At 53.2% G+C, this 25,884-nt stretch overlaps 1 protein-coding gene across 1 annotated transcript; it reads left to right on the top strand.

The window, feature by feature from the left end:
• The first annotated feature begins 16,996 nt into the window (after positions 1-16,996).
• TNFRSF13B (TNF receptor superfamily member 13B) lies at positions 16,997-21,270 on the top strand. Its single transcript, XM_075011228.1, has 4 exons — positions 16,997-17,135; positions 18,531-18,647; positions 19,313-19,531; positions 20,996-21,270. The coding sequence occupies exons 1-4, from the start codon at positions 16,997-16,999 to the stop codon at positions 21,268-21,270; spliced, it is 750 nt and encodes a 249-aa protein (XP_074867329.1).
• The last annotated feature ends 4,614 nt before the right edge of the window (positions 21,271-25,884 follow it).

The raw sequence follows: 25,884 nt of genomic DNA, 5'->3' as shown, positions 1-25,884 counted from the left end.
GCCCTGATTTCCAAGTGGCCACGGTATGCAGCACACTCCCCTATCAGAGCAGCCCATGGGTTAGCTAACTTATTGAGACGATTAAGTTCCAGGCTGGAACTCCCCCGTTACCACCATAAATCAGCCCCTGAACGAGGGCATCTCCTGCTGCAAGCCACGTTAGCCCCTCATTGCAGCAGGACTCAGAGGAAAGAATAATGCCACCTGGAGCCCCAGGATTACTGCTTGCAAAGCCCTGGATTTCTTGGAGGTCTCCCAATCCCATGCACAGGAGGCCTGGGTGCAGTGTAGCTACTGAAACCAACACAACAGCAGCGTGAAGTAGCCTGGCTGCAAACCAGCACTCAAAGCCGTGTCCTGGTGAACCCCAGCTACAGACTGGGCTGGGTGTGGGAGAGAAGTGAGAATCTGCCTGACCATCCTTGCTCCATTGCCCAAGGAGAGTCTGCTGCTGTCAGCAGGAGTGTGACGGGGTGGAGTGGGGGCCAGGCTCTGCAGGAGGACGGTTAACTGGCCAGCTGCAATCTGTTCCTGGCTTCTTTGGCAGAGGCTCTTGGGCGCCAGGATAAATAAAACAAATTAGATGAACTTAAAATAAGTCCAATTTTTTTTATTCATAAGAAAGGACTGAGGAACACTGAGTTAATGCACCCTTTGGCAGAGCTCTGCGTACCCCCGGGGTGCACACACCCTTGCTTGACATGCACCTGGGATAAGGGAGTCTCATATCTTGCTTTGCATGCAAGAGGCAGGCAGTGGGTAACACACAGAAGTGTCCATTGCAGGGCACAGGGACTTGGAGGTGGGCCCTGGCCTGCTGGGTTCATTGCTGCAAGTGGGTGCGGCCAGCAGATTTTTGCAAGCATCCCAGTGGGCCAAGTCCTGAAGAAAATAGCAGGAGGCATCTGCCTTCTGGCTTGGTGCTGAGTGGGGAGCTCTGCCCGAAGCCCCCACACCACCCTTTTTGGTGACCCCAGGGGCTCGGGCAGTTCTAGAGAGCCAGGAGGCCCCTGTGCAAGGAACCCACTGCCGCTGCTGGGGGACTCTAGATCAGTGGTGCCCACAAGAAACATCAGGCTCGCCACAGCCCCGCCCCCACCAGCCAGGCGCCTCCTGCCCCACCCCCAGCCAGACACCGGTGCTCTGCAGCACAAACGCCAGAGACTCACCAGAGCTACCGCGCGAGGTGCCCCGCGACTGGAGCTGCCACCTGGGGCCCCGCGCGGAGCCAGGCCGCGAGCTGCTGGAGGAGCTGCCGCAGCTGCTGGCCCCATGCGCTTGTCCCACCCAGCGGTGGGGCGCGTGCACAGAGCAGGCGGAGGGCACTGCATGTGGTCGGCTCTCACGAGCCGCTCAGTTCGCCCGTTTCGCACCTTCGCACGAGGCCAACGGGAAGGGCAGTGCGCCCCTCGGACTGAGACGTTCAGGCTCCAAGGCTCCCAACTCCCCCCGGCAGCCACTCGGCTGACATGGACCCCAGTGTCTCCCTCGCAGCCTGCTGAACCGGGCCGGGCTCTTTCGGATTTTGTTCTTCTCAGCGACTGACCAAAAGGCCGAGAAAGCAGAATCTCTTCCCTTGCACAAGCTAGGCCTGGCCTGGAGCTCCAGCCTGCAGGCTGGGGCACAGCAAGTTTCTGGCAGAGCAGCAGCCCTGGGCTCCCACGCTCCCAGCATCGATACCTAACTCAAGAGAATCCCAGCCCCCAGGGCCACGTCTGCCTTTGCCCTTGTAGCCAGGAGAGGGTTGGAAGCAGAGGCTGCCTTAGTCAAGGGTGCCACCTGCTGGTGAGATTGCAGAACAACAAGTCCCCAGGGGTCTATAAGAGGAGGACCCTGGCAGGATGTCCCAGAGCAAAGATGCACCCGCCCCACCACGTGGTGGGACAAGCACATGGGGCCAGCGGCAGAGGCAGCTCCTCCTGCAGCTCACAGCATGGCTCCAAGCAGGGCCCCAGGTGGCAGCTCCAACCACGGGGCAGCTTGTGCCGCACACCTCCCGCCGCAGCCCCTCCAGCCGCAGCGCATCGCAGGCGGTGGCTCCAGTGAGGTCATTTGTGTGGCAGGGGGCCGGTGCCTGGCTGGGGGTGGAGACTGTGACGAGCACATCCCCTGAGTGCATCCAACAGCAGCAGCCCCCAGGGCCGTGTCTGCCTTTGCCCTTGTAGCCAGGACAGGGTTGTAAGTAGAGGCTACATTAGTCAAGGGTGGCACCTGCTGGTGAGGTTGCAGAACAACCAGTCCCCAGGGAACAACAAGATGTCCTGGGGCACCTTTGCTGCAGGACATCCTGCTGGGCTCCTCCTTTTAGTTACCCCACGGGACCGGTACCAGGGGTAGCTGTGTTATTCGGTATCTTTGAGAACAACAAGACGTCCTGCGGCACCTTATAGACGAACAGATATTTTGGAGCATCAGCTTTCGTGGGCTTCATGAAGCATCGGATGAAGCAGGTCTTTGCCCACGAAAGCTGATGCTCCAAAGTATCTGTTCGTCTAGAAGGGGCCACCGGACTTCTTGTTGTTCTCAAAGATACCAAATAACACAGCTACCTCTGATACTGATCCCGTGGGGTAACCAGAAGGAGAAGCCGAGCAGGATGTCCTGGAGCAAAGGTGGGAGCTGTTCCCCCTGAGTGCATCCAACAGCAGCAGCACCCAGGGCCAATCCAGCCTCAGCCCAACCAGGCTTCTGTAGATAGTCTGGGACGCCTCATCCTGGCCCAAAGGTGCGAAGCTGTGTCCACACCACCACCATCTCCACTTGGCACAATATGCACTGTGGCAGCAGGGGGGGTGGAAATGGGGCAGCTCTGCTACGCAGCTCAGCATGGGGCCGGGTGGCCTGGGGCCATGCACGCAGAGCAGCAGTCTTAGCCCGGGACTCTAACACATCCTACCTTGCAGAGCGCTGGGAGGAAGGAATCAAACAAAGCATGGAAGGAGACACCGTCCTGGCCCACCGCGCTTGTAACTGGAATGAGCAGAGATCTGGAATGGCCTGGAGAGAGGAGAGCACAGCAAGCAACGTCCTTCTGGGATGTGCGCTAAGGACGGGTGGTCAGCAGGGGCAGGGCTGTCTGCAGCGTTGCTAAGTAAGGAGGGAATTGAAAGAAGGTTGATAGGTCCCCGGAAGGGATCATTGCAATGGTCTTTGACGGCCTGTATAAGACAGACCATAGGGCTTCCCTGACCGACTCCTGTCTGAGCGAGAGCAGCGTGGGCAGGCGAGTAGGACCAGTTCTCCAATGCGCTCGCTTGCCCACCCCAACACTCTGCCAGGTAACATTTCCAAAGCCTCCAGGCACCAGCTCTGCTCCTGGTCCAATCCATTTGTGCAAAAGAGCCAGGCTGTGGTACATCCGCCTGCAAGATCTAAACCCCTCAAATGTCACCTCTTGCCATTCCAATTCCAGAGCATTTGCTCGCCTGGCCTGCTGCCTCCCGGTCTGACGATAGCTGAAACTCCCAAGCTGGTTTCCCTGTGGAGAGGAAGGAAGAAGCCCCATGTGCCAGCTGGTAATCACACCCCCCCGGTGCCCTAGTGGGGCTGTCCAGTGAGGAGGTGGAGAGACAAGACGGGGAGTGAAGGGCGCTGATGCGGCTTCCCAGGAGCTCCTACTGCTGTGCCCTCTGCTTCCTCCCATTCCCCAGCGGCTCTGTCCCACCCCCACCCACCCTGGCTTCTGGTCCATGTGCACCTGCCCCTCTTCCCCAGGCCAGGGATCTCCACTGAGACCCACAGTGGCTGGGAGGCAGGAAATCCTGGACCAGGAAATCCTACCCGCTCCTGTCTCCGCTCTCATGCACTGCAGGTCAAGGGCTGCTCCAGCCCTTCCTGGGGTCACCTCAAACCACTGGCACCTTGCACCGAACGCTTCCAAGCAGGTGGGGAACAACTCCACCGCCTGCTCGGGCCTCTGTGAGAGCAGCTGGGCAGAAAACAGTGTGTGCGGGGGCAGGGGGGGGAACAGAAACACAGATTATTCCCTTCCCCTGTATTTCCATTGCCGGCATGCCAGCCCCAAGGGGCCCTAACAGAACCTCAGTGAAAGAGGAGCTGGGATGGTTCCAATTCCCACGGGAGCTGTTGCATGGCCAGGCCTGCAATTACGAGCCTCGTTCCCACACACATTCTCAGCATCCAAGGCCAGAAGGGACCCCTGTGCTCCTCTAACTGGCCCTGCTGCAGAACACAGGCCATGTGACTTCCTGGGACTACTTTCATTTCACTCCGAGCAGATCTTTCAGAAAACATCCAGGCTTGATTTTCAAATGCCCAGTGACCTGGGAAGCTGCCACAACCATCCTGGGCAAAGTTCTTCATCAGCCTTACAGAGCCTCAGTTCTGGTCTGAAATTACCCACAGGACCCTGTCTGGAAAAATCAATCTGAGATCATCCGTTGCTTGTGACCACTCAGTTCTTGTGCTATGCCAATTCCTGTTAGCAAGCGGCTACATCGCGAGCCCACCCCCCGCAGGGCAGACATCGGAGATGGCAAGTGGGTTGCTGCCCCCGTCCAGGAGGGCCGAGCCAGCCGCAAGGCGGAGAGCGTAGCTGTCTCCTGTTGGAAGCAAATGCTTCCTGTTTGATCGTTACAGTTCGGGTCCCCCAGCACCACTTTCTGATCTGAGCACCCTGCCACCCCTCCTGGGAGGTAAGAGCAGAGCTGGGAGTGCCGAGGGGTGTCAGAAAAACACCCCTCTGAGCCAGGGCGGTTTTGGAGCCCTCTGTGCCATCAGCCCCACCTTACAGTTGTTAGTTTCCACTGTAACACCGGCACCTGGGACCTCTGGAGCACCTACCTCCTGAGTTAAACTCCAGCGGGCAGTCAGCTAAGGCTGTAGAGGAAACTTGCTCTCTCTCTAAGTGGTCTAGGTGCCACTATGAGCCAGTGAACCGCACCAGTTACACAACCAAAAGCACCATCCTTTCCTCCTCCCCTCCTCAGCAGCGCCTTTCCGCGCTGTCAGGTGAGCATGCCTTGCTTTGGCGCATGACAACCTCGGGCCAGCCCCAGCTGGAGCGACAGATGACAAATGAATGGGGGGCTAGAAGAACAGGATCACGAGACTGGAGAGCTGGTGATTCCTAAGGGTGGGAGATGCCCAGCACAAAGGATCCTGGGCCTGCATGGAGACGCTGTGGTCCTCAGCACACCTTGGGATGGGAGCAGAGCTGGAGAGCTCCAAAACCTTCACTCAGAGCTGCCAGCGCCACAACTGCAAACCCATCCCTGGCTGCCTCGGCTTTCTGCGCTTCTGGTTCTCTCCAGCCCATTCCACCGGCCTCGCCTGCACACTGACCTCACATCCGTGGCCAGTGTAGGGAATGAGTCACGTGGACACTACCCCTTCGGCTCCACGTCGTACTCGTGCATGGGCACGAGTGATTGCGCCTGTATCCCCATAGCACCAACAAAAGCATGGTGGAGTGTGAAACACTAGTGCAGAACCTCTTGCACGGCTCTGGGGAGCGTTGACCACTCATTGCACCATACCTGTGACCATCAAAAGGCAAGGGAGGGAGCTGCAGTCAAACAGGACAGCTCAGTGGCTTGAGCATTGGCTTGCTAAACCCAGGGTTGTGAGCTCAACCCTTGAAGAGGCCATTTAGGGATCTGGGGCAAATAGATTAAAAAAAAGGCTGGGGGATGGTCCTTGGCCCTGCCAAGGGGGCAGGGGACTGGACTGAATGACCTCCTGAGGTCCCTTCCAGCTCTATAAGATGTGCACCTCCAAACCCATCATGCCCTCTGTCATACCCCAGAATGCGCTGGGTGTCATGGCCACTGCGCTCATCCTGGAGAAACACAGGTAGCCTGTCTGTGGTTTGATGAGAAAGCAGATCCCAGGGCCCCAGAGGGGCTGTAGCACAGCACCTGTGGTGCAGGCTGAAGAAGTTGCCAGAGCAGAGCCTGTGCTTTGAAGCTACACAGGTGTCTGAGCAGCCCTCAGGTCAGCTGCACTCCAAGGAGCTGCTTGCTCTGTGGAGCAAGGGGGGAACCACGCTCCTGGAGCCGTGGGGCCCGTTCACCCCTAGGGGAAGAGGCAGAGCAAACAGGGAGGTACTCGGGGCGGGCACAGATTGCTGCTGCTCAGGGCAGGGCTCACAGAAGGCATTGTTTGGCTGCAAACTGAGCTGGAGCGCTGCTGGGAAGGTGGGGCTTTGTGTAACTAACTGTGGGCAGGGCTGCTGTGCTGGGTCCTGCATGGGTGGGAGCAGGAAGGGGGCTGGGCTAGGCCCAGCGTGGCTGAGGCTGGACTGTGTGTGTCCTTGGCCATGGGGTAGGAAGGGGTCTGCTGTACTGGCTGAGAGTTCGCAGGCAGGTGGGCGAAGTGCCAGGTCTCAGCTCAGTGAGGAGGAACGAACCTGCCCAAAGTACTTCTCACTTCCTTGTTAAGGGCACAAGAGGGCGGACTCTGCAAATCGCCAGCTGCTATTTACAGAGGCAGTTTCCCCTGATAAACCCCTGAGCAAGGGGGTGGGCGGCAGGGGACAAACTGTGCACTCTGAGCCATACTTCATTCAGTGCTGAGACCCCGGCAGCTCCCCCAGCCTCCCTCCAGCAGCTGGAGTCAAGCCCCAGCTTCGTGAGACTGGCTGCTAAAGCACCAGCCCTGAAACCCCCGCGCTGGGTTCTGCCTGTTTGCTTCCTGCTCCCTGAGCTGCCCCGGGACACAGTTACGAGCTTCTCCTGGCGGCTGGAAAGGCCGGCAGCCTCCTGTTCTGGTGAGCGAAGGGAGTCTTCCATAATCCCCTGACTCCAGGAGGCAGGGCTTGAGGAACCCTCTCCCACAATGTCAGAACTGGTCTAAAATCCTGAGCAGTGGCAGCACAGGGCAGGTGGTGCTGGGTCAGTGTTAACCCCCGGCTCACAGCCCGAGCCCAGAGCTCGCCTTCATCCACGGACTATCGCTGAGCTCTGCTGGCTCCTAACATCAGCCCAGAACCACAATGCACCCCGGCCCCAGCTCTCCATAAGGGCTGCCCACCCCGCCATCCCTCAGCAATACCCCAGCACACACCACTCCCTCTCTACGACTGAACGGATGTGGATTCTCTGAACTGCCGCCCCCATGAATGCTGGGCAAGAGAAACTGGGCTGGGTCCCCTCGATGGCTGCAGTCAGAACCAACCAGCCTGGTGGCCTTGTCAGCAGACAGCCCTGCGCGAGCTTTGGGCCAGAGCTCTGCTCCGCTTGTCCCAGGGGAAGGCAGAGTTGCTCTCGCCCACGGTCATGCCCCAGTGCCAGGGCCAGCCTGGGTCTGCCTGTCGCTGGAGGGCTTTGCTCCCACACCCCTGCTGTCTGGATCTCCCATGGGAAGTTGGGTCAATTCGGAGGGGTCCCCCTGGCTCTCCAATGACCTTCACTCCAAGGAAGGAGGGCCAATTTATTTCTTCATGCCTGAGCATGTCTTGGACAGGGGATGGGTCTCCTCTAGCCAAGCCCCTCAGGCAGGGATCTCACCCCCCACAGCTCTGGTAGGGAGGCAGAAGCTAGATGGGATAGAGAAATCTCAAGTGCTGCTGCAGGGGGATTATTGGCCTTACAAAGCTGCTTGAGCTGGCTTTCCCCACAGCTGCCCCTACTCCACCACTTGAGCAGGACTGGGGCCAGGGCAGGACCCATACTGGCATGGGAGCCCCCCAGAGCAAGAACAACCCTGCTCTTCCTGGTCTCCAGGACACATTGGGACCTGGCATTTCCCCAGAGGCACCTGCTCTATTTTATCCCTGGTGAGATGAAGGCTACAGGCCTCAGGTAAGCCCAGCCCAGGGCCCAGCTTGTGAAGGCAGAGACAGCAGGATTCCCACCTGCACTGGAAATAAAATTATTAGTCACCCGCCTGGGTACACGGCCAAGCCTAGAAATGGGATACGAGTGACTGATGGTGCCTGAGCCTGCCAGGAACCTAAAACTGGAGCTCGAAGAGGAATGAACTGCCCCATTCATCTGAACCAAAGGAGGGGCAGGAGTCTGGCATGAGGGCAGGGCCTCATGTGGACCATTGTGTTACCATGGTCCTGTTTTCCCAGTGAGGTGCCACCTTCCTGCTCCTGGCAGGTTGACAATCCAGCTTCCCTCAGGTGGACAATGCAGGAGGCCAAGATCCAAACCTTTCGCTCCACAGAGCAGCAGCTGAGGAAAAAGCAGCACTGAGGGGCCCCGGGCCAGCAAGATGGAGGTTGTGAAAAAGGGAGGAGGGGAAAAAAATCTACCACAGTGTGTCAGAGGGCCCCCTTTGAGCCCCCACCTAGCACGTGCTCTGCACCTGAGTGGCCTTGGGCTGAAGCCAACACTCCTTCCCCTTGGTGGCTGCAGGAGCTGGCGCAATATTTGCAGGGCCTCTGACCCCCGTGGAGTCAATGGCAGACTCTGGGCCGTGCCTTGCCACCAGGAGCAGGTTTCTAAGCTTTGTGGCTTTGTTTCCGGTGAGCACACTTAGCCCCACACCTCCCTGCAACTGAGGAAAAAATAAAGATTTCTCTTTTCAGTTGAGTCAGAAAATGTAAATCTTCAGTGGAGGAGCTCACAGGTCCCCAGGGAGAACAGTGCAACTCTCGGCAGGGACACATGGCTTGCTCTTTGAAAGCCCCCAGAACAGGGCCTGGGGAATGGGCTGCCTGGACAAAGCTGTCTTTTGAAGAGGGGACCACTAATGGCTCCATATTCTGCGGCTCAGCTGCCTGCATGTTCTTGGGGCTCTTCCATGAGGGGGTGCTGGATCAGGTCCCACCTTCACAAAGAGCCACCACAGAGCAGCCCTTCTACAGACACACTCAGTAAAACTGGTGTTAGCCCACACCTGACTCCAATCACCCACAGTCCAGATTCGCAAAGACCTTGTCTAAACAGACCAAGCAGTTGCTTCTCAACTCCAGGCTGATGTTTGGTCTCGGCTGGTTGCTACGGAAACAGGCTCAGTCTGGACAACCAAGATGCAGACCATGCCTTGGTCCCAAAAAGCCCCCACAGAGAAACCACTGTGAAGGGAACAGGAGTACTGATGGTAGATACTTGGTAGAGCCCAAGTCATGTGGCTGGATAGTCCACCAAGCTACACCTGGCCACGAACAGCCAGCCAACACCCGACTTGGGGGTCAAGAACCACCAGAGACCAGTCACTACCGTGGCCCCAGCCTCATGTCCTTTCTAAAGGCGGAAACACTGCCAGAACGTAGCCTCCTCTATAGGGCAGCGTGTCTCGCTTGCTCTCCTATTCCCTGCAACCAATGGTAGCCAGACGTGTCAAGCAGTTCAGTGCAAACAGGCCACAGCTGCAACCCCACGTACTGCTGTTGGGTGGATTCACGAGAGCTATGTCTCCAGCTGGCCATCGCCAGTAAAATGCTCTCTGCCCCATCGGCTAAGATCGTCTCTGAAATCAGATTAACTCCCTCCTGCCCTGACTGGTGGGATGCAGCGGTGACGCAAAGGCTAGTCCCGTGCTGCAAAGCTGCATCCAACCCACTAAGTCCTGTGCCCAGGATCAAGGCTGATGCCAAGTCAGCCACCCGGCACCAGCTGTGCTGTACGAGATTCAATGGGTCATAGACTCTGGGGAAGGAGGGAGGCAAGCAAGGACAGGCTAAGAGTTCTGAAATGAGCACCAAGCTTAAAAGGGCCCCAGGAGTTGTGGTGAATTCCACAAACGAGCAGGGGGGTAAATTCCGCTTACCCATGTTTACCTCAACTACACAACTGCCGGGAATGCCGGCCGAGCTGATGCTAAAGACACTCCACAAAGCTTACGCGTAGAGCTGGAGTTTTCAAGCGAGCGGGGAAAGAACCTTCATCCTCCCTAGAGATGCTGCTTCTCTCCCCCCTCCTCTTCCCCGCCCACACTCCACAGAAAACGTCCCACACACCCCACATGCAGAACTGCAGCCGCTCTGAGTCACTGCTCAGCTCACTGGTTTCTAAGAGCCCCTTGCTGCCTCACCAAAAACCTGACGCCATTTCCCAGGTGATTAACGGGGCTGGAGGGGTTGAGCTGTTCAGGTGACAATGCAGTCACCCCAAACAACAGCCGAAACCTAGGTGCTTTGTTTCTTGTCTCATAGACAGACACCATCACACATCACTGACATGAGAAGCCACGTTGCCTTTAATCTCTTCCATCCATGGGAAGGTTTTTCCATTCATGTGCGGAATAAATGTTATGTGCACCGATGCACGTGCCAATGTGAACCACCTCTTGACGTACAAAAGCTAGCTGTGGACCTTCTGCTCATCAGCTGGGTGGCATTTGAATTTTTCCTGAGAAGCCACACAAGGCGCAGCTTACAGGAAACACAAGTCCAATGAGGGGTGAGTGCAGGGGGTGAAGCATTCAGCAGATTAGTGAGTGAAAAAAAAATCACATGGCCCTGATTCTGGTTTCACGTCAGCTGGGAAAATTTCACTGACTTCAGTGGTACCACTTCTGGTTTCCACTAGAGGTTCAGGTGCCTTGCCACGCCCCTCCACCTAACTCCACATTTACACAGTGTATTAGCTCATCTGCAAAACCTGCCCAGTTCTACTACACAGGCAGCATTAAGGAAGGAGTTTTAAATGAGTTACAGGCTGTGAAATCCCACTGCAAAAACACCCCATGGGGTTCCACATTTATGCTCCTTGATTTGCTGATCACTGACAGGGCCATATGCCTTTTTTCAGGCTGCCAGAAACACCAGTGGAACTTGCCCTGAAAATCAAGGCTCTTTATGCTTCATACATCACCAGCCATCAGCAACTCGGGGCCAGGCTGGGCAGCTACTTTTGCTGAAGCGAAAAAAGCAGAGCAGAACTCATCTTGTCTTCCTACAGCTGCTCTGGCTCTGCAGACCCTGTTATGAACAAGCAGTGCTGTCTAATGGTTAAAACAAGGCTTGGCACAGAGGGAGATCACTTTGTGTCTTGGGCAAGTCACCACGAACGTTCTCTTGAATTTTTTCCCTCCATGTGCAGAATAAATTTTTATGTGCACCGGGGCATGTGTGAATGTGCAGCACCCACAGAAACAAAACTGGCTGTGGGTGCTCTGCTGATCAGCTAGGTGGCATCGGAATCTCTCCTGAGCAGCCGCACAAGCGCACAGCTTACAGGGAACCGTAGTCACCACCTTTCTGTGTTGCAAAGCCTATTGGGAGCGTACCAGCAAGTGCAGAAATGAGTGACTCACCATCTGATGCATCTTCTTGTGGCCAGATGTGGCACCACTGGCTCTCATTCGGCACTCCCGGCAACTGCTGTTCCAGTCCTGGCAGGGTCAGTGGCTTCTTGACTCAGTCCCTGGCCAGGTCACATACAGACTCTTCCATTTCCAGGGCAGTAAAAAAGAGATGTCTCAGCAGTGGCAGTCCCATTAGCTTCAGGCTCTCAGGACTTCCCTTGGGTCCCCACAGCATATTAATTCCCACACGTCCCAGCTGGGCTGATGAGTGATGCCCCCCCAGCCCCGTTGCAGGCTACCCAAAGTGACAACCTCTCTGTTCCTTGCTGGTGCTCGTGTGCTCAGCCCCAGGTCTTCCTCCTGGTGCCTCTCAGGCCTTGCAGGTTTTCTGACTTCCTTCAGGCCTCCTGCTACCCAGGCCAGGCCATCTGGGCTTACTCACCCACCAACACTATTCCGAGAGCTTCCTTCTCAGTGCTTGCCCTTACAGACACACTCCTTCCCCAGGTGTGCCTAGATTGTCCCAATTAAGCCTCTCTCCAATTCGTTAACCCTTTCCTGGCTTCAGTTCCTTTTTACCTAAACTCCTGGGGGAGGAAAGAGCATTACAGATTCTACCAGGGCAGAAGCATTACATGTTCCACATTTTCCCCACTTGTGAAATGGGTCTAAACTTCCCTAACTTCAGAGAGGTGCTGTGTGCTCGCAGTTAGTAAAGCACCAGACAAACTGTGCTAGAGAAGACGGGTGGCTATGTCTAACAGTACCGGGTACAAACATGGTCTCTTTTCCTCACTTTCTTTCAATCCAGTCAGGAATTTAGATGGGAACACAACAGTGTGGGCTGATCCTCAGCAGGGTCCTCGCCTGCCACCAGAACAATGGTCATTGTAGTTTGCTGCCAAAATTCATCCCACATTCAATACAAGCCCAGGCCATGTTGAGCCAATAGGAGTGTTCTACCATTTCAGGTGACTGGGCAGCTCTGCCAGATCTAGGCTGTAACCCTGTGAGGTCCCAATACAGCGCCTTAGGGGCCATTCACATAAGGGTCTTTATTTGCCCGCCAAAAATTGTCCACGCTTTGCTACAGTGCAAAGCAGCTAGGCATTAGCAACTGCAGCAGGAGCACAATAGACCAGACGCGGGGGGTAGCCAGCGTAAATAGCACTTTATGTCGTCCTTCTGACCAGCATCAGGTAATGGGGTTTTCACCGTACAGCATGTAAGGATCACGGCGGGATGCTTCTCATCTAAACCAATCTACTGGGTTTCATTTGAAGTTCAGAGTCAGGACTGGCCAGGATGGGAGGTGGGTCTTTGCATGGAGAGGCTGGGCTCTGAGTTGGCCCCAAGGACTCTGTCTCCATTCCTTGCACAGCTAGTTCTTGCTCACAGCCTCAGGGCCTAACTGGTCGTCCTAGGTCGGGGAGCCAACCTGTGGCTCTGAAGCAGCATGAGGCTCTCTGAGCCATTAAATGAGGCTCCTCCTTGGAGCCGTGCGCTGGGCGAGCTGCCCGCCTCTCTGCATACACACCCCAGCACTTGGCGGGAGAAGCATGCGGTGGCAGTGGCAGGTCCAATGAGTCACCACCATCGAGTTTGAGCAGGGAACTGGGGGTACCTGGCTCTGGGGGAGGGGGAGGGCACTGAGTTAGAGGGGGAGGCTGGGAGTGCCTGGCTCTTGGGGAGGGCACTGAGTCACATATTACATATTTTTTTCTATGTAGAGTGATAAAAGTAAACATATAATACGTGGCTCTTTGCTCTCTATCCACGTGGCTCTTAGTCCCTAACTAGGTTGGCCACTCCTGCCCTAGGTGGAGTCAGGCAGGAATTTCCCCCAGCACATACTGGCTTTGAACTTGGGGAATTTTTGCACTGGTTGTTTGGCAGGATAAGCTGGGTCTCTCTCGCTTAATCATTTCCCTGCCACTGTGGGGAATTGGGTTCTTCCTAGTCTCTGCTTGTGGCACATAACGGTCTGGTTCCCCGCGAGTTGGAATACTTTGGCCTAATTTCAGCTGCTGGGTTTAATGGCCAGGTAACAGAGGAGGCTGATGTTATCCAGGAGGCCAGATTGCAAGAGCTGATGCTCCCTTGTGACCTTACACTCCAACTCCTGCCTTGGTGGGAGTTGGGGAGAAGGGGCCGGCACCTTGTCTCCACTATTGCCCCAACTGACTCCAGAACTCAGAATCCTCCATCACCGCTTGTTAGGGGCATGCCCAATGTCTGCATAGGGGGAATCATGAGTTATTAGTGGGCCACCGATTGGCACTCAGCTGCATGTAGCATCATTCCTGGGTTCTGTAGGAATGAGAACTTCTTGTATGCTGCAAACAGCTTCTTCTTTCCATCCCTGCTTAGCAGGTGGGACCGCCAAAGGAGTGCAGCTCCCATTTAGGCCCCAAACTCAGCCATCCAGTGGATGCTGAGCTCAGTTGAAAACCTGGTGCCTGGAGTGGTAACACACACAGCAGATTATAGAGACACATTCCCAGTGCTCACAAGGCCTCAGCGTACCCATACGCTGCACTGGAATACAACCCCGGCCGGCCACATAGACCTGCAAAGCATGCTTTACATAGCAAGACCTTCCCCCTTTGGTTGTGCTTTAAAGATGCCCTAGTCTGCAATAAGTTTAGTCTGAGATTTTTTCCCTGTAGAAAACAGAAGAAAGCTCCCCTCCCATTCTCACCCTTCCTGCAGTGGGGGTGGTGGGAATCGCAAAGTGGGGGGCGACGACGACACACTTTTTGGCTTTATTTGCATGTTTGGTTCCAAACCCGAAGGAGCAGAGAATGGACAGACCCTGCCAGAGATGGCACGTTAGGGTGATGCATCTCCTCCAGAAGTCCCCCTCTGGTTCCACTGAGCTGTTTTCCCTGCGTTCGGGCCTCTGCGATCCCACCATGCCTGGGTGGGATGGGCGCCATGCGGCAGCATTCCACCGACGGTGTCGTGGCTGGTGCGGCTGCTCTATTCCTGGTGTTTTCACTGGAACATGGCCCCAGGCCTGCAGGGTATCTGGAGCTGCTGTACAACTGCCCCAGGGATGCCCCACTGGAGTCAACTCAATCCTTCGCATGTCAGGTTCATTTGCGTAGAAAGAATGTTGGGGGAAACCCCAGGAAACACACAGCCTAGGCTCTAATCAAATCTATCTCTAATTATACACCTCTTGAGTAACGAGCAGGCTCCGGGGCTGGAGCTCACACTGAGATGGCAGGAGCTGGGAGAGAGTAGACTTGGACTGAGATGAGATTGCGGGTGAGTATCCTCTCTGCTCTTTTATTACGCAGTAAGGACTGGTGAGGGGAGCAGGTTTTGCTAGGGTCATGATGGGAGTGGGGGAGGACAACAGAGTCAGGTGCTGTGGTGCTGGGTTGGGAAGTAAGGGGCTGGGACTCTCTCATGCAAGCAGGGGCAGGCAGCCTCATTTGCTAGATATCCCTTCATTTACTTGCCTGCACACTCCACTGCCATTTTGAAACCCCACATTCGGCTCCCGGGGGAGGCTGCGCCACAGCTGAATAGAGCCGCGCACATGGCCAAGCTTTGAGCTACGAGAGAGGGGAGAGGAACATGGACCCACTGGGCTGTAGCAGGGAGGGAAAACGAGGGCCGCTGGAATGAACAAGTATAAGCCCAGTCCATGCCCTGCTCTGCCCTTTAACAGATCTTCCTCCAGAGAGGGCAGGACGGTGCTACCCTGCTGCACATGGCCAGGCTGGTTGGGGATCTGTGCCTGTGCGGAGAGGCCACTAACAGGCCCATATGCCACGAGTGCCTCTTTCAAATGATGGAGTACTCAGTGCCCAGGGAGCGTGAAAAGATCTGGACCCCCAACAGCCAGATTAGAGAGGAGTCTGGAGCTTCACCCCAGCACTGCTCCTTGTGAATGGCAGCGCAAGAGCATCTCAGCAACAGGGTGTTCATTTCCCTGCGGCAGATCTCCAGTCCAAGGCCACACGTGGGCAACAAGGGCACAGCGGGTTTGTAGAACTGTGCGTTACAAGCAGCTGTTTGCACTGGGTGTCGTGAACGCTGGTAGCCACAGTCGCAGGGCAGAGAGGAAGGAGGTACTGAGCTCTGCTGTGTGGCCACACCACTGAAAACCCCAGCTGTGCTGCCAGGCAGGTTGGAGAAGAAGCCACACGTGCTATTGCTGGGGACTTGGAGAGAAAAGATCAGAGACCATGCAGGACAGGCAACAGACCAGCAGCTGTGGGCTGAACCCAGAACCTCAGACCAAAGCCTTTCAAAATATCCAGGGGTTGGGGTCAGAGTGGGGCATCTGGAATCACCCATGGCAGTTTGGCTTCATGTCCCGCCTGGGGCCTAAACTGTTTGGACCCTGCCATGATCTCCCAAGAACGTGCGTCCGTGGGCAATTCCAGGCCCACCCCGTGTCTTCCAGTCCACCTCATGCCACATTGTAGACGACGGAATTCTCCTCAACCCCCCCAGGGTCTGTTCTTTGGTGGCAGCTTTTTGCCACAAGAGCGGATGAGATCAGAGGGCCCCTGAGCCCAACCCCACTCTGGAGAGCAGCTCTCGGCCCTTCGCTAAGTAGAAACGTTTCCAGGGTGAACATGAACAGCATTTGCCACTGAACATTGGTCACTCTCTCTGCTGCCTTGTGCACATACTTACACCTGTGCAAAGCAGAGGCAATTCTCCACCTGCCAGAATGGGAGCATTTTACATCCTCTTGGCTCTGATGTAACGGGCACCCTCAGGCACATGACAGGAGAATCAGGCCTCAGACACTTTAGAAGGGGAATCGACAGGAAGTTGCAGTGAACACCTGTGAGTTCTTTGCCCTCAGCCTTAGGTCTGTTACCTTTCCAAGTGAATGGACACCTTGATCTAGGCCTCAGTACTGCAGTGCAGCTAGGCCCAGGGCCCCACTTCTCACCTGGCTGCCTCTGGGTGTGATTAAATGCCAGTTCTGTTTGGCAGCACTGCTGTGATCTTGGTCAGATCCAGAGCCCTGGTTCTGCCTTTTGCTGGGTCCCTTTAAAGCAGTTGCATTTACAGCACAAACCACATCCTCCTGCACTGGAACTGCTCGATGGATCCGCCTGCAGGGCAAGGTGATAAAAATGCATGGCTGGTTGTGTCTCACTTGAGCATGGTGGTCTGCCAACCCCCTTCTATTTGCCAATTTCACATCTTGATCATGCCTGGCCTTTTCTTCTGACAGCTTTCCCTTTCCTACACTTGTTCAATCATATCTGATGTACACACACACACCCCTGAACATGTAACTTGGTGAAATGCACACAGAGAACACCCAGCTCTCACACAAGCAGAATCTGCAACTTGCTCTCTCTCTCTCTCTCTCTCTCACACACACACAAATGTGCGGCACACAAAATGGAGCGAGGGAGGTACAGTACCAAGCCATTGAAATCCAGAAGAATTAGGTACCTAACTACTTTTGTGATTGTGGGCCCTTATCTAAACCTTGGGAAGGATGGGAATAGGCCAGGGTTGCCATGGGAACGAGGGTGTTCTCCGCAGTGCCACAGCCTGAGTTGTCCTTGAAAGAATAAGAAAAGCTTGAGGATGGGTAGTCTCTAGCACAGCTCCGCAGGAACGCTCCTTTTGTTCAGTGTTACAGCTCTGACAAACACGCAGGGGGCAGTTTGGGGTAAGAAAGAGACAGGCACTTGTTCATCCCTAAGGACAGTGATTTACTGCAGGAGAACATGTCCACCACTCAAACATGCCCAGTGCTCACTGATTCATGGATCCTCTCCAGTATTCACAGCTGCCAGGTTAGGGGTGTCTCCAAGTCTCCACCCCACCCTTCTGTTTTGCAGACATGCCTTTGAAGTGCACAAGGTGCAAGGCCATGACGAATTGCACACAGCATCAGTACTGGGACAAACTCCTGTGCCAATGCATCTCCTGCGGAGTTGCATGTAATCGGCCCACTGTGGAGAGATGCATTGCCTTCTGCGGTGAGTGCCGGGGAAGCTGGCAGGTCGGCCACGCATGCATACTGGGCGCAAGTGGCTGGTGATGCCCCACCTTTGGCATGTGGGCGCATTTGTCTTCAGACGTTTGTATTATCCCACTGGGCTGCAACAGGGAGGTGACTTGGCTGAAGGAATTTACCAGAGTGACACTAACAAGGGGCTGGTTTAAAGGCTTTTGGATACACATAAGAACCGAACCCCCACATGGGGAAATCTCAATGCTCTGCCTTGGCTTCAGCTATTAAGCCAGAATGGTTGGCGAAATGTATCGCGCATCCCCCGGGGGCATGGCTGACTCAGCCACTCTTCCCTGTGGCCCATCCCAGCGTACACCAGAAACCAGAGAGTCTGTATGAGACTCTGCTCCTTCTCCCACAGCTCCTGTGAAGTCCCCTTCTCAGGGCCAGGTCACTGCAGTCTCCCGAAGCTGCTCCCTCCCATTTGTGAGATCTGCCCCTTAAAACTAGAACAAGGCTCAGCAGCCCACAGGTTCCCGGGAGGGAGCAGGCCCCTGAGCTCACCAGCATTGGCATTCCATGGGCCAGCCACAGGGCAGGTTTCCCACACCACCTGAGGCGACAGCACCTGGTTATTAACTAATCTGTGACCTTTCTGACAGGGGCTCTCAGAGATTAGCAATTTGGAGCAGGTTTTGCTACTGAAACCCAGCTGCAGCCAGCGCCTGATTACACAGTGTCGTACATGTGAATCACCCATGTAGCGCTCTCTCAGTAACTTCGGACAAATACGCTTCCCAGTTACTTAGTATGTGGCTGCATTGGCCATCAAGGTGATGGGTGCTGAAGTTCTGCCAACCCAGCTGTTCAAAAACAATGAGTCAGGTGCCACAGAGTCCAGAGACTAGCTTACAAATCAGGGTCCCCCTTTCTGTGCCCGGGGCACAGAACAGTTTATGAAGCTGAGGACTGTACTACTTAGGGTCTAATGCTGGTTTGGGACTTAGGGCTGGGCAGGGCTGGTGGCGGATGATAGACGGAAAACCTAGCCAGATGATCTGATGCAGCCTTTGGACCTTAAACTCTTCCAGAGGTTTTGTTGTTAGACTTTCCTTCTGCTTTCAGCTTGGTAATCCCTGAAGTCATTGTAGGCTCTCAGCTTTCGGCTTTTCTCTGCCTCACAAGGCCTAGGCCTTTACTTCACATAACTGATATGGCTGGAGACTTTCATGTTTGGATATGCTGGGACTGTAGGAAACCATCAAATATTACCAGATTCTGGATAAAATGGCAAATGTTGTCAGCACTAGTCTGGCTCTGACAACAAGGCTTCCCCTGCCCCAGCAAGCAGGCCGACACACACAGCTCTAGGCACAGTCCTTCCAGTGACATACTGAACAGGATGTGTTTTTCTCTCCAGCCTCCATGGAATGCAGCAAGCAAGCTGGCTTCTACTATGATGAGCTCTTGAGAAACTGCATCAACTGCTCAGCCGTCTGCGGGCAGCACCCAAGCCAATGCCTCCCGTTCTGTGGCAGTAAGTCTTGCAGGGCACACCTGGCAAAGGTCCTGGAGAGTGCTCTCCAGGAGGGTTGGAGGCAGGCTCCAGGCCCATGCAAGCTTTGCTTTGGGGACATTCTAACCAAGGGCCCAGGTGCAACTTCTCTTGCTTGGTCTGGGTATACCTCTGGTCACCAGCCATCTCTGGATTAGACTGTATGAGCTTGTCTAGGATGGTGGTGGAGGAAAGACCAGGGCACCCCCTTCCCCAGTCCATGGTGTCCACCTTTGACTCTCCATCTCCTGCCAAGAAGTGTGTATTTCTCCCGTCTTCCTTTGATTCACGCTATTGTTAGCTGGATCTGTCATGCCATCGGGCTTCTCACTGTGCCATACTACCTTTGGGTGCAGGTGGGGTGGAACAACTTCACCCTGTCGTCCAAAATTGCACATCCTGAGGAAGGGGCGGGGAAGGAGGAGCCGTGCCATGGTATTTATGTAGAGAGGGAGCAAAGCTGCACAGGACAAGGGCTGCTCCACTAACCAAATGGGAGGGGACCTCCCCGCAGAGAAGGGACTGCTTCCAAGGCAGGTTCAGAGTCTGCATCTGACTGCTGTAGTGCCAGGGCAACGAACCCCTTCCTGTCCTGCCCTGCCCTACCCTGCCCAACACAGATGGGGTTGTGTCTGACTGGCTTTCAGATAAACCGGTAACTACCTCATCCACAATGGCTGCTCAGGAGCAGAAACCAGGCAGTGATCAAGACCAATGGCTGGTTGTATACCTGCTACTGGGGCTCTGCCTTTGCACTGTGATCTGCTCTTTGCTGCTGGGCTGGACTCACTTCAAAAGGAGGGGAACGGAGGTCTCCTGCCAGCCTGCCCCTGGGACCTGCCACAAGAGAGAGGATTCCTCGAAAGGTAAGTACCAGCCTCGGGAGCAGAAAGATGTCACAGGGCAAAAAAGTCCAAGCGGGCTATTGTGAGTGGCTAGAAATACCCACTAACACTCCTGAGCTGGGAGATAAGAGCTGGACAGCAAAGAACATCCTGCCACAGTGTGGCTGGTTGGGAAGAGGACAGACTTCCACACGTGGTAGAGGCCCGCGGAGGGATTATAGGATGAGCTGGTGCTCCCTGGCTTCTAGCCCATGCCCCAAAGGGAAAGAAGTGACTGAGCTCAGCCTCAGACTCCAGAGGAAAGGAGCTGGGAGGTTCCAAAGGAAGAACACTGTCCTTCCTAGGATGCTGTTCTGAGTTCTTGGGCCTATCTCAGACAGACCACTGCAAGGGAGGCCCTGCTTCTAAAGAGCAGAGAACATTTCTGGGCTTCAGCCAGTCCTGGGGCCTAATGCAGAGTTCTCTCACCCATGCCCTAACGTGCCTCTCCGTGAGCTTTGGAAGAGATCGTGTTCAGAGGAGAAAGCCAGAAGGGATCATTCTGGTCATCTAGACCAGTGGTGGGCAGCTTGCGGTCTCTCCGATGACACTTTGGGATTAGACACTGATTTTAAAAGATCACCCTCAGGTTGGAAATGATATGTTGTATTTTCAGGACAAAAAATATTATTCCCTCTTTGTTCTGAGAGCCTAGATGATGAAAATGGACTGCTCCACCTGTCCCACTTTTAGAACTCTTCCAGCTGTGGGGGTGGTTTTTTGCATTTCACTCCATCTGCTCAATGGACATACAGGCCAGTCATTTGCACTTTCAGGAGCTAGTCTGGAGCCTCCACGTTGTTCTGTGTTCTGACTACACACTCTGCAGCAGGAATGGTTAATCCAGGGGCAGTACAGTTATTTGTTTTCAAAGTGTCCAAGTTAGCTAGATTCCTAGTCATGTGGTGGTAATGCCCCTTACCCCTGCCACTCACCTATCTTTGGGGAGTACGCTCCCTGATTCAGCTCTCTCGGCAGAGATATAGCTTCCCTTGAGTTCTACATCTTTCCACAAAGTCAAGGTGCTGGGATTAGATCTATGCAGTTACAAAACCCTCAGTTTGTTCACAGGCAACAGAACACATACCAGGCAACTGGCGCTGGTTTAGTGAGGACAGAAAATGGATGTTCTCTCCAGTCCTAGGACCAGCCCTGAACATTCTCCCATACCTTGGTGTTCCATAGGGCATCACATGGCACTGGTTCTCCTTGCTCCTTGCTGTTAAATCTAATTTAAACAAGTCAGTAATACCTGGCCTTTTGCTAATGTTGCTCTTCCCCATCAGCAGTTACCGTAGTTACAGGGCTGTTGCATGGTCAGGAAGGAGGTGGTTCTCCATTCAGGATCACCCAGAGAAAGGGAGGAAGACATCCAACAGCCCCCTACAATGATGCAGCACCCGCCTCCTGTGAATTTTTGCTCTAATACAGATTGTGTCTTTACAGATCACTTGGTGGAAGCAGGGAGTGTTGGAGGTGGATCCACTGGGAGCAGAGTAGCAGAACCTGTGGAAACCTGTGGCTTCTGCTTCCGTGAACAAGGGCCTGCCATGCAGGAGACCAAGCCATGTCACAGCCCTTTCTATCACCTTGGAGCAAGGGCAGCTCCGTCTCAGGCTGGGATACCCAGTACAGGAAGCGCTGGGGCTATCCCTGCCCCTGAGGATGGCCATTTCAAAATCATATGTTCTCCATCACAAGAGAAGACACTGATGACATGAACTCAGTGAGAATGTTGTGATCGGGGGAAAAGTAACAACCCCTGCTCCAATAACAAAGCTGCCTGCATTTGATCCCAGCTCTCCCTCTTCAGTAAACACAGCTGTATTTTGCCTCCCAGTCACAACAGAAGCTACCTTGACGCCACACAAACAGAACTCTGGATGGTCACTATTTTCCTCTTCTATGGAAGTAAAATTCTCATGATTGTTATGCACTTGCCATAAAGTCTCCTGCATCTTTTCCAATGTAACACCACACACATTCTCTAACCTGACCTCTCTGGGTTCTTCTAATTCTCTGGCATCAAAAATTAAACCAGGCTTTTCATGCTGGCGTCTGCATGGCTGTTACTGGCTTTGTAAACAGGCTTGATACACATCCTGGGAAACAGCACTGCAGAGTGAAAGTCATCTCTTCCGAGGACTCTGCCTGTAAGCTAAGCACTAGCGAGTGAATGGCCTGTAGTATAGAGGCAGCAAGCAGAAAAATCAGACCCACTGCAGCTGGTGAGTGCTAGCCTGAGCCCGACCAAGTACCAACAGTGAGTTCTTTATCTTCCATATTCCATACACCCACATTTCAACCACAGTCTCACAGAACTGCAGGAGTGGAAGGGACCCCGAAAAGTCTTCTGCTTCACCCCTCTTCTCACCCCTGCACAGAAGCAGGAATCAGATAAACGTTCACCATCCCTGACAAGAGTGGGGAAATTTTTATTAGCATCTAATTCAAATCTTCCTGGCCGCAGAATGATCACATCTTGTCCCATTCTTGGTGGAGAAGAGGACTAAGTAATCACTGTTCTCTTTACAAACAGCCTTTAGATGTGTGAGGATGGAAACATGCCCCACCCAAGCCTACTCTAAATGTGCCCAGTTCTTTCACTCATCCTTTTGGATTTCAGACAGGAAATCCCTCTTCTCCCAAAATTCTCTACCCACTTATTTAAAGAAACACCAAAATCCGGGATTTTAAAGAGCTACTTTTAAATTGTCTTTTAGTTACAGATAATATTTTGGTTCTATTTCTCCTCCTGCCATTATTGAAACATGGGCTCAGGTCCAAGATTCAGTAGTGGCCACTGCTGGCTGAGGAAATCGAAACACTAGCCTTGAAATGGATTGGCCGTGCTTTTGGCAAGCCCTTGAGAAGGGACCTATGGCTACATGTAATGGTGACAAGAGAAGTACGTTTTTCAGCTTCAACAAAAGTTTCCTTGAAGCTGGGATAGTTCAGCAAGCAGTGTGGGGTGAGGGGCCTGCAGCCAGCTTGCGTTTTGAAGATGCTAAAGGCAGGCCTTCCGGATGGATGAGATCACCGGCTTTGAGTGGTCTGTGACCCTGTACAAGATAGCAGCTAGGACAGACATCACAGCCAATTTTAACTTAAAAAAAAACAAAAAACCAAAAACCAAAACAGCAGATTCACCGATCTAGCAGCCATAGAATCCAAAATGCCTCAACTCATTAGAAACCCTGCTTAATATTTAGTTAGGTGCATCAAAACCCAGAACATCATTTGTGGAACTGGTTATTTTGCAGCTCATGAGTGTTTAGTGTTTAAATCCTGGAATTTATGGACACAAAGGTCACCTGGCTTTGAACAGTTTGACCATGATTGAGGGTTTTCATAAGTGACAAGTGATTGTTGCCCCTCCATTTGTGGATTTCCAACTTGGGGCTCATAGGAATCATGCCTGTTGGTACAGTGCCAAGAGAGGGATGGTCTCAAACCAGTCCTCTGAACAGCCAGGGCCCATATACTGCAAAAACTCCCTTGGGTTGACTAATGCAGACGGTTAAACTATTTGAAGTTTTCTGAGACGTCCCCATGCAGAGGTCAGATTTTCTGAGCCGCTGCTGGGGCCCAACAGAGAGGAACCACCCACACTCTAGCAGGGAAGAGGAGAAGCAGGGACTGCTGCACTTGGAGATGGGTTGGGGGTAAAAAATCAGCCCCAACGGGTCCACCCCTCCCCCCAGAACTTTACAAACCTCCCTGTTCTGGGTTATGAAGACCAAGATGTTGCTGCCCGACATGACCTTAGGGAAAAATGATAAGAGGAGTTAGCCCGACACTCCAGCTGCTAGGGAAGCAGCAGCCAAAACAGGGGTCTCTAGAGGTGGGAGAGTTTTCTACAGTTTTGACTGGACTTTCCATGTGCCTTCTGATCAGCTCTTTGCTCCAACCCCCTCACCCTTTTCTCCCCTGTCCTGTCTCCCCTCACTGCCCTTCTCCTTCCTTTCCAATTGGTCAACTGACCCCTAACCAAACCCTTTCCCCCATATAATGGTGGCACCATCATACCAACTGCTGCCATCCCATTATTCCCTCTTATTGAACATTCTACTCCTGCTGCCCCAGTGACGGTCTCCTATTCTGTTCATTCAGGTCCTGAACCCTATTCTAGGTTGCTTACCACGGTAGTGCCTAAGAACTGGTTATTAAAACAAGAGAAAGAGGGAAAATGTATGAAGATGCTAAGGAGATTTGATAAATCCAACTGTTCATGAGACCATGTGTAACTGCCCTCAGGCAGGCTCAAACCTGGGACCTCTGGAGCTTAGTGCAGGGACCTCTGCCGCACGAGCAATAGGCCAGCTGGCTCTCAGTGTAGGCAGTAGAGGACACTTATTTTTTCTCTGTGAAGTGGTTTAATGGAACAGTTAACCACACATAGGAGTGTGGGTTACATATGCATAGCTTTTAAGCAATGACAGGAACACACTAGCAACTGGTTAGAATATTCCCACTAATCACAATACATTTTGAACAATTACTTTAAAAGCCTTCACCAGTTGAGCAGCTCCATTACCGAGTGGTCTCTTGTCTCTGTTGGGGCTACCCTTTCAGTGACCCAGCAGTGAATAGCCACATCCAACATTCCCTCTGATTTTTTTAACAGCCATGTGTAGAATAAATTATGTTACACATGCTGCTGGCTGTGGGTGCTTCGCTAACAGCTGGGCAGCGTTTGAATCCCTCCTGGGTGGCTGCCCAGGTACTCAGTTTACAGAGAACACTGCTTGAGTCTGTTATCACCTTGGGTCACGCAGAAGAGAAAATTCAGGACCCCTCAGGAGCTAATTAAAGTGCAGTGCTTCAAATGTTGTTTGAAGGTGAGCCCGGACGCTGAACAAATTTTGGTTTGAATCAACTGTTTCTACTTGTTCCCAAATTTACATTGTACTAATCTGCCCTCTGAGATTTAAGAGACAAGTAACTCAACTTCTCTGGGTGACAGACTCAAGCTTTCAAGATACACAGAGATGATCTTCATAAGATTCAAGGCAGCAATTCTCTCTTTCATTCTTGCACACTGTATTTTTTGGTATTATATTGATGGACTAGGGATGCTGTCCTTGTAGTGTAGGGACTGGGACATGTTTTATTTTGCAAGGTGTTTACATTTAGAAAGTAAAACAAACTTTCCAAACAATTATTTAAAATCTCACTTTATCTTTCCTGCTTTCTCAAATGTGAATGTGCATTGAAATATTGCCAGCTAGACATTGTGGTAGACCACAGGCAGCACGCTACAAGAGCCTGGGGGAAGGCAAATATACAGGGAGCTGGGTCAATGCCTTTTTGCTCCCCACTAGGTTCACACTGTGCAGCCCAAAAGCCAAGGAAGGCTGATGAAGCTCATTAAGAATCAGTCTGCAGCAAAAAGGCTAATCAGACACCTGTTGCAACTTAAGGCCTCCTGGCTTGCTAGGAAAAGTTTCCCCCAAGCAGAGAGGGAAAGGAGATGTGGAGCGTACCAGGAGGAGAGGCTGGTGCCTGAGGTTTTATTAGAGAGAAGTATCGCAGGGGTAGCTGTGTTAGTCTGGATCTGTTAACAGCAATGAGGGGTCCTGCGGCACCTTATAGACTAAAAGAAAAGTTTTGAGCATGAGCTTTTCTGAGCACAGACTCACTTCATCAGATGCTGGTCATGGAGGACAGGGTGTCAGAACCTTCCAAAGGGGTCTTGCTCCCCCTCTTGGGACTTGCCTATGATGAGAATGGCGTGGTAAACTGAGATTCCCTGCCTCTGGAAAGACCCAAGGCAGTGAAGGGCCACCATGAGTCTCTGAGGCACCCAATAAAAATATGCCAATAAGTGCAGAACCCCTACAGGGTCATCCAGGGCCCTGTTACAGCATAAAGCCATCGTTACTGTGCTGGGCACAATATGGGGCACTAAATTCTTTGTCACTGAGCTTTAGAATACGTAACTGGAAGATACTTTCTATCTCATTAAACAATTTCTAGCATCCAATGCTTACTCCTCTCTGAATTTCAGTGCTGAATTTGTTTCCCAGCCCTCAGCTCAAGGTCTTTTTAGAAAGGAGAATATTTTTCTTATGTAGATTTCTAAAGGGTGAAAGTATCACAGCCAGCCCACTACCACCATGTCAAGGTCCAAGTGGTTGCAAACCAACCAGCTATGGTTAAAGGAGAGGGCTGTTTGAAGTGACATTAGAGGAGGTTTTGGAGTTAATTGATAAGCTGAATAGTAACAAGTCTCCAGGACCAGACGGTATTCACCCAAGGGTTCTGAAAGAACTCAAATGTGAAATTGCGGAGTTATTAACAGTGGTTTGTAACCTATCCTTTAAATCTGCTTT

Source organism: Carettochelys insculpta, chromosome 16 (assembly GCF_033958435.1).
Source record: "Carettochelys insculpta isolate YL-2023 chromosome 16, ASM3395843v1, whole genome shotgun sequence".
Lineage (NCBI taxonomy): Eukaryota > Metazoa > Chordata > Testudines > Carettochelyidae > Carettochelys > Carettochelys insculpta.
This window is presented reverse-complemented; position numbering and strand designations above follow the sequence as displayed.

Coding starts and splice junctions, on each gene's coding strand:
- TNFRSF13B (XM_075011228.1), top strand. CDS start 16,997: ATGCCTTTGAAGTGCACAAGGTGCAAGGCCATGACGAATTGCACACAG. Junction 17,136..18,530: donor GAGATGCATTGCCTTCTGCG/GTGAGTGCCGGG, acceptor TTTTCTCTCCAG/CCTCCATGGAATGCAGCAAG. Junction 19,532..20,995: donor GAGAGAGGATTCCTCGAAAG/GTAAGTACCAGC, acceptor GTGTCTTTACAG/ATCACTTGGTGGAAGCAGGG.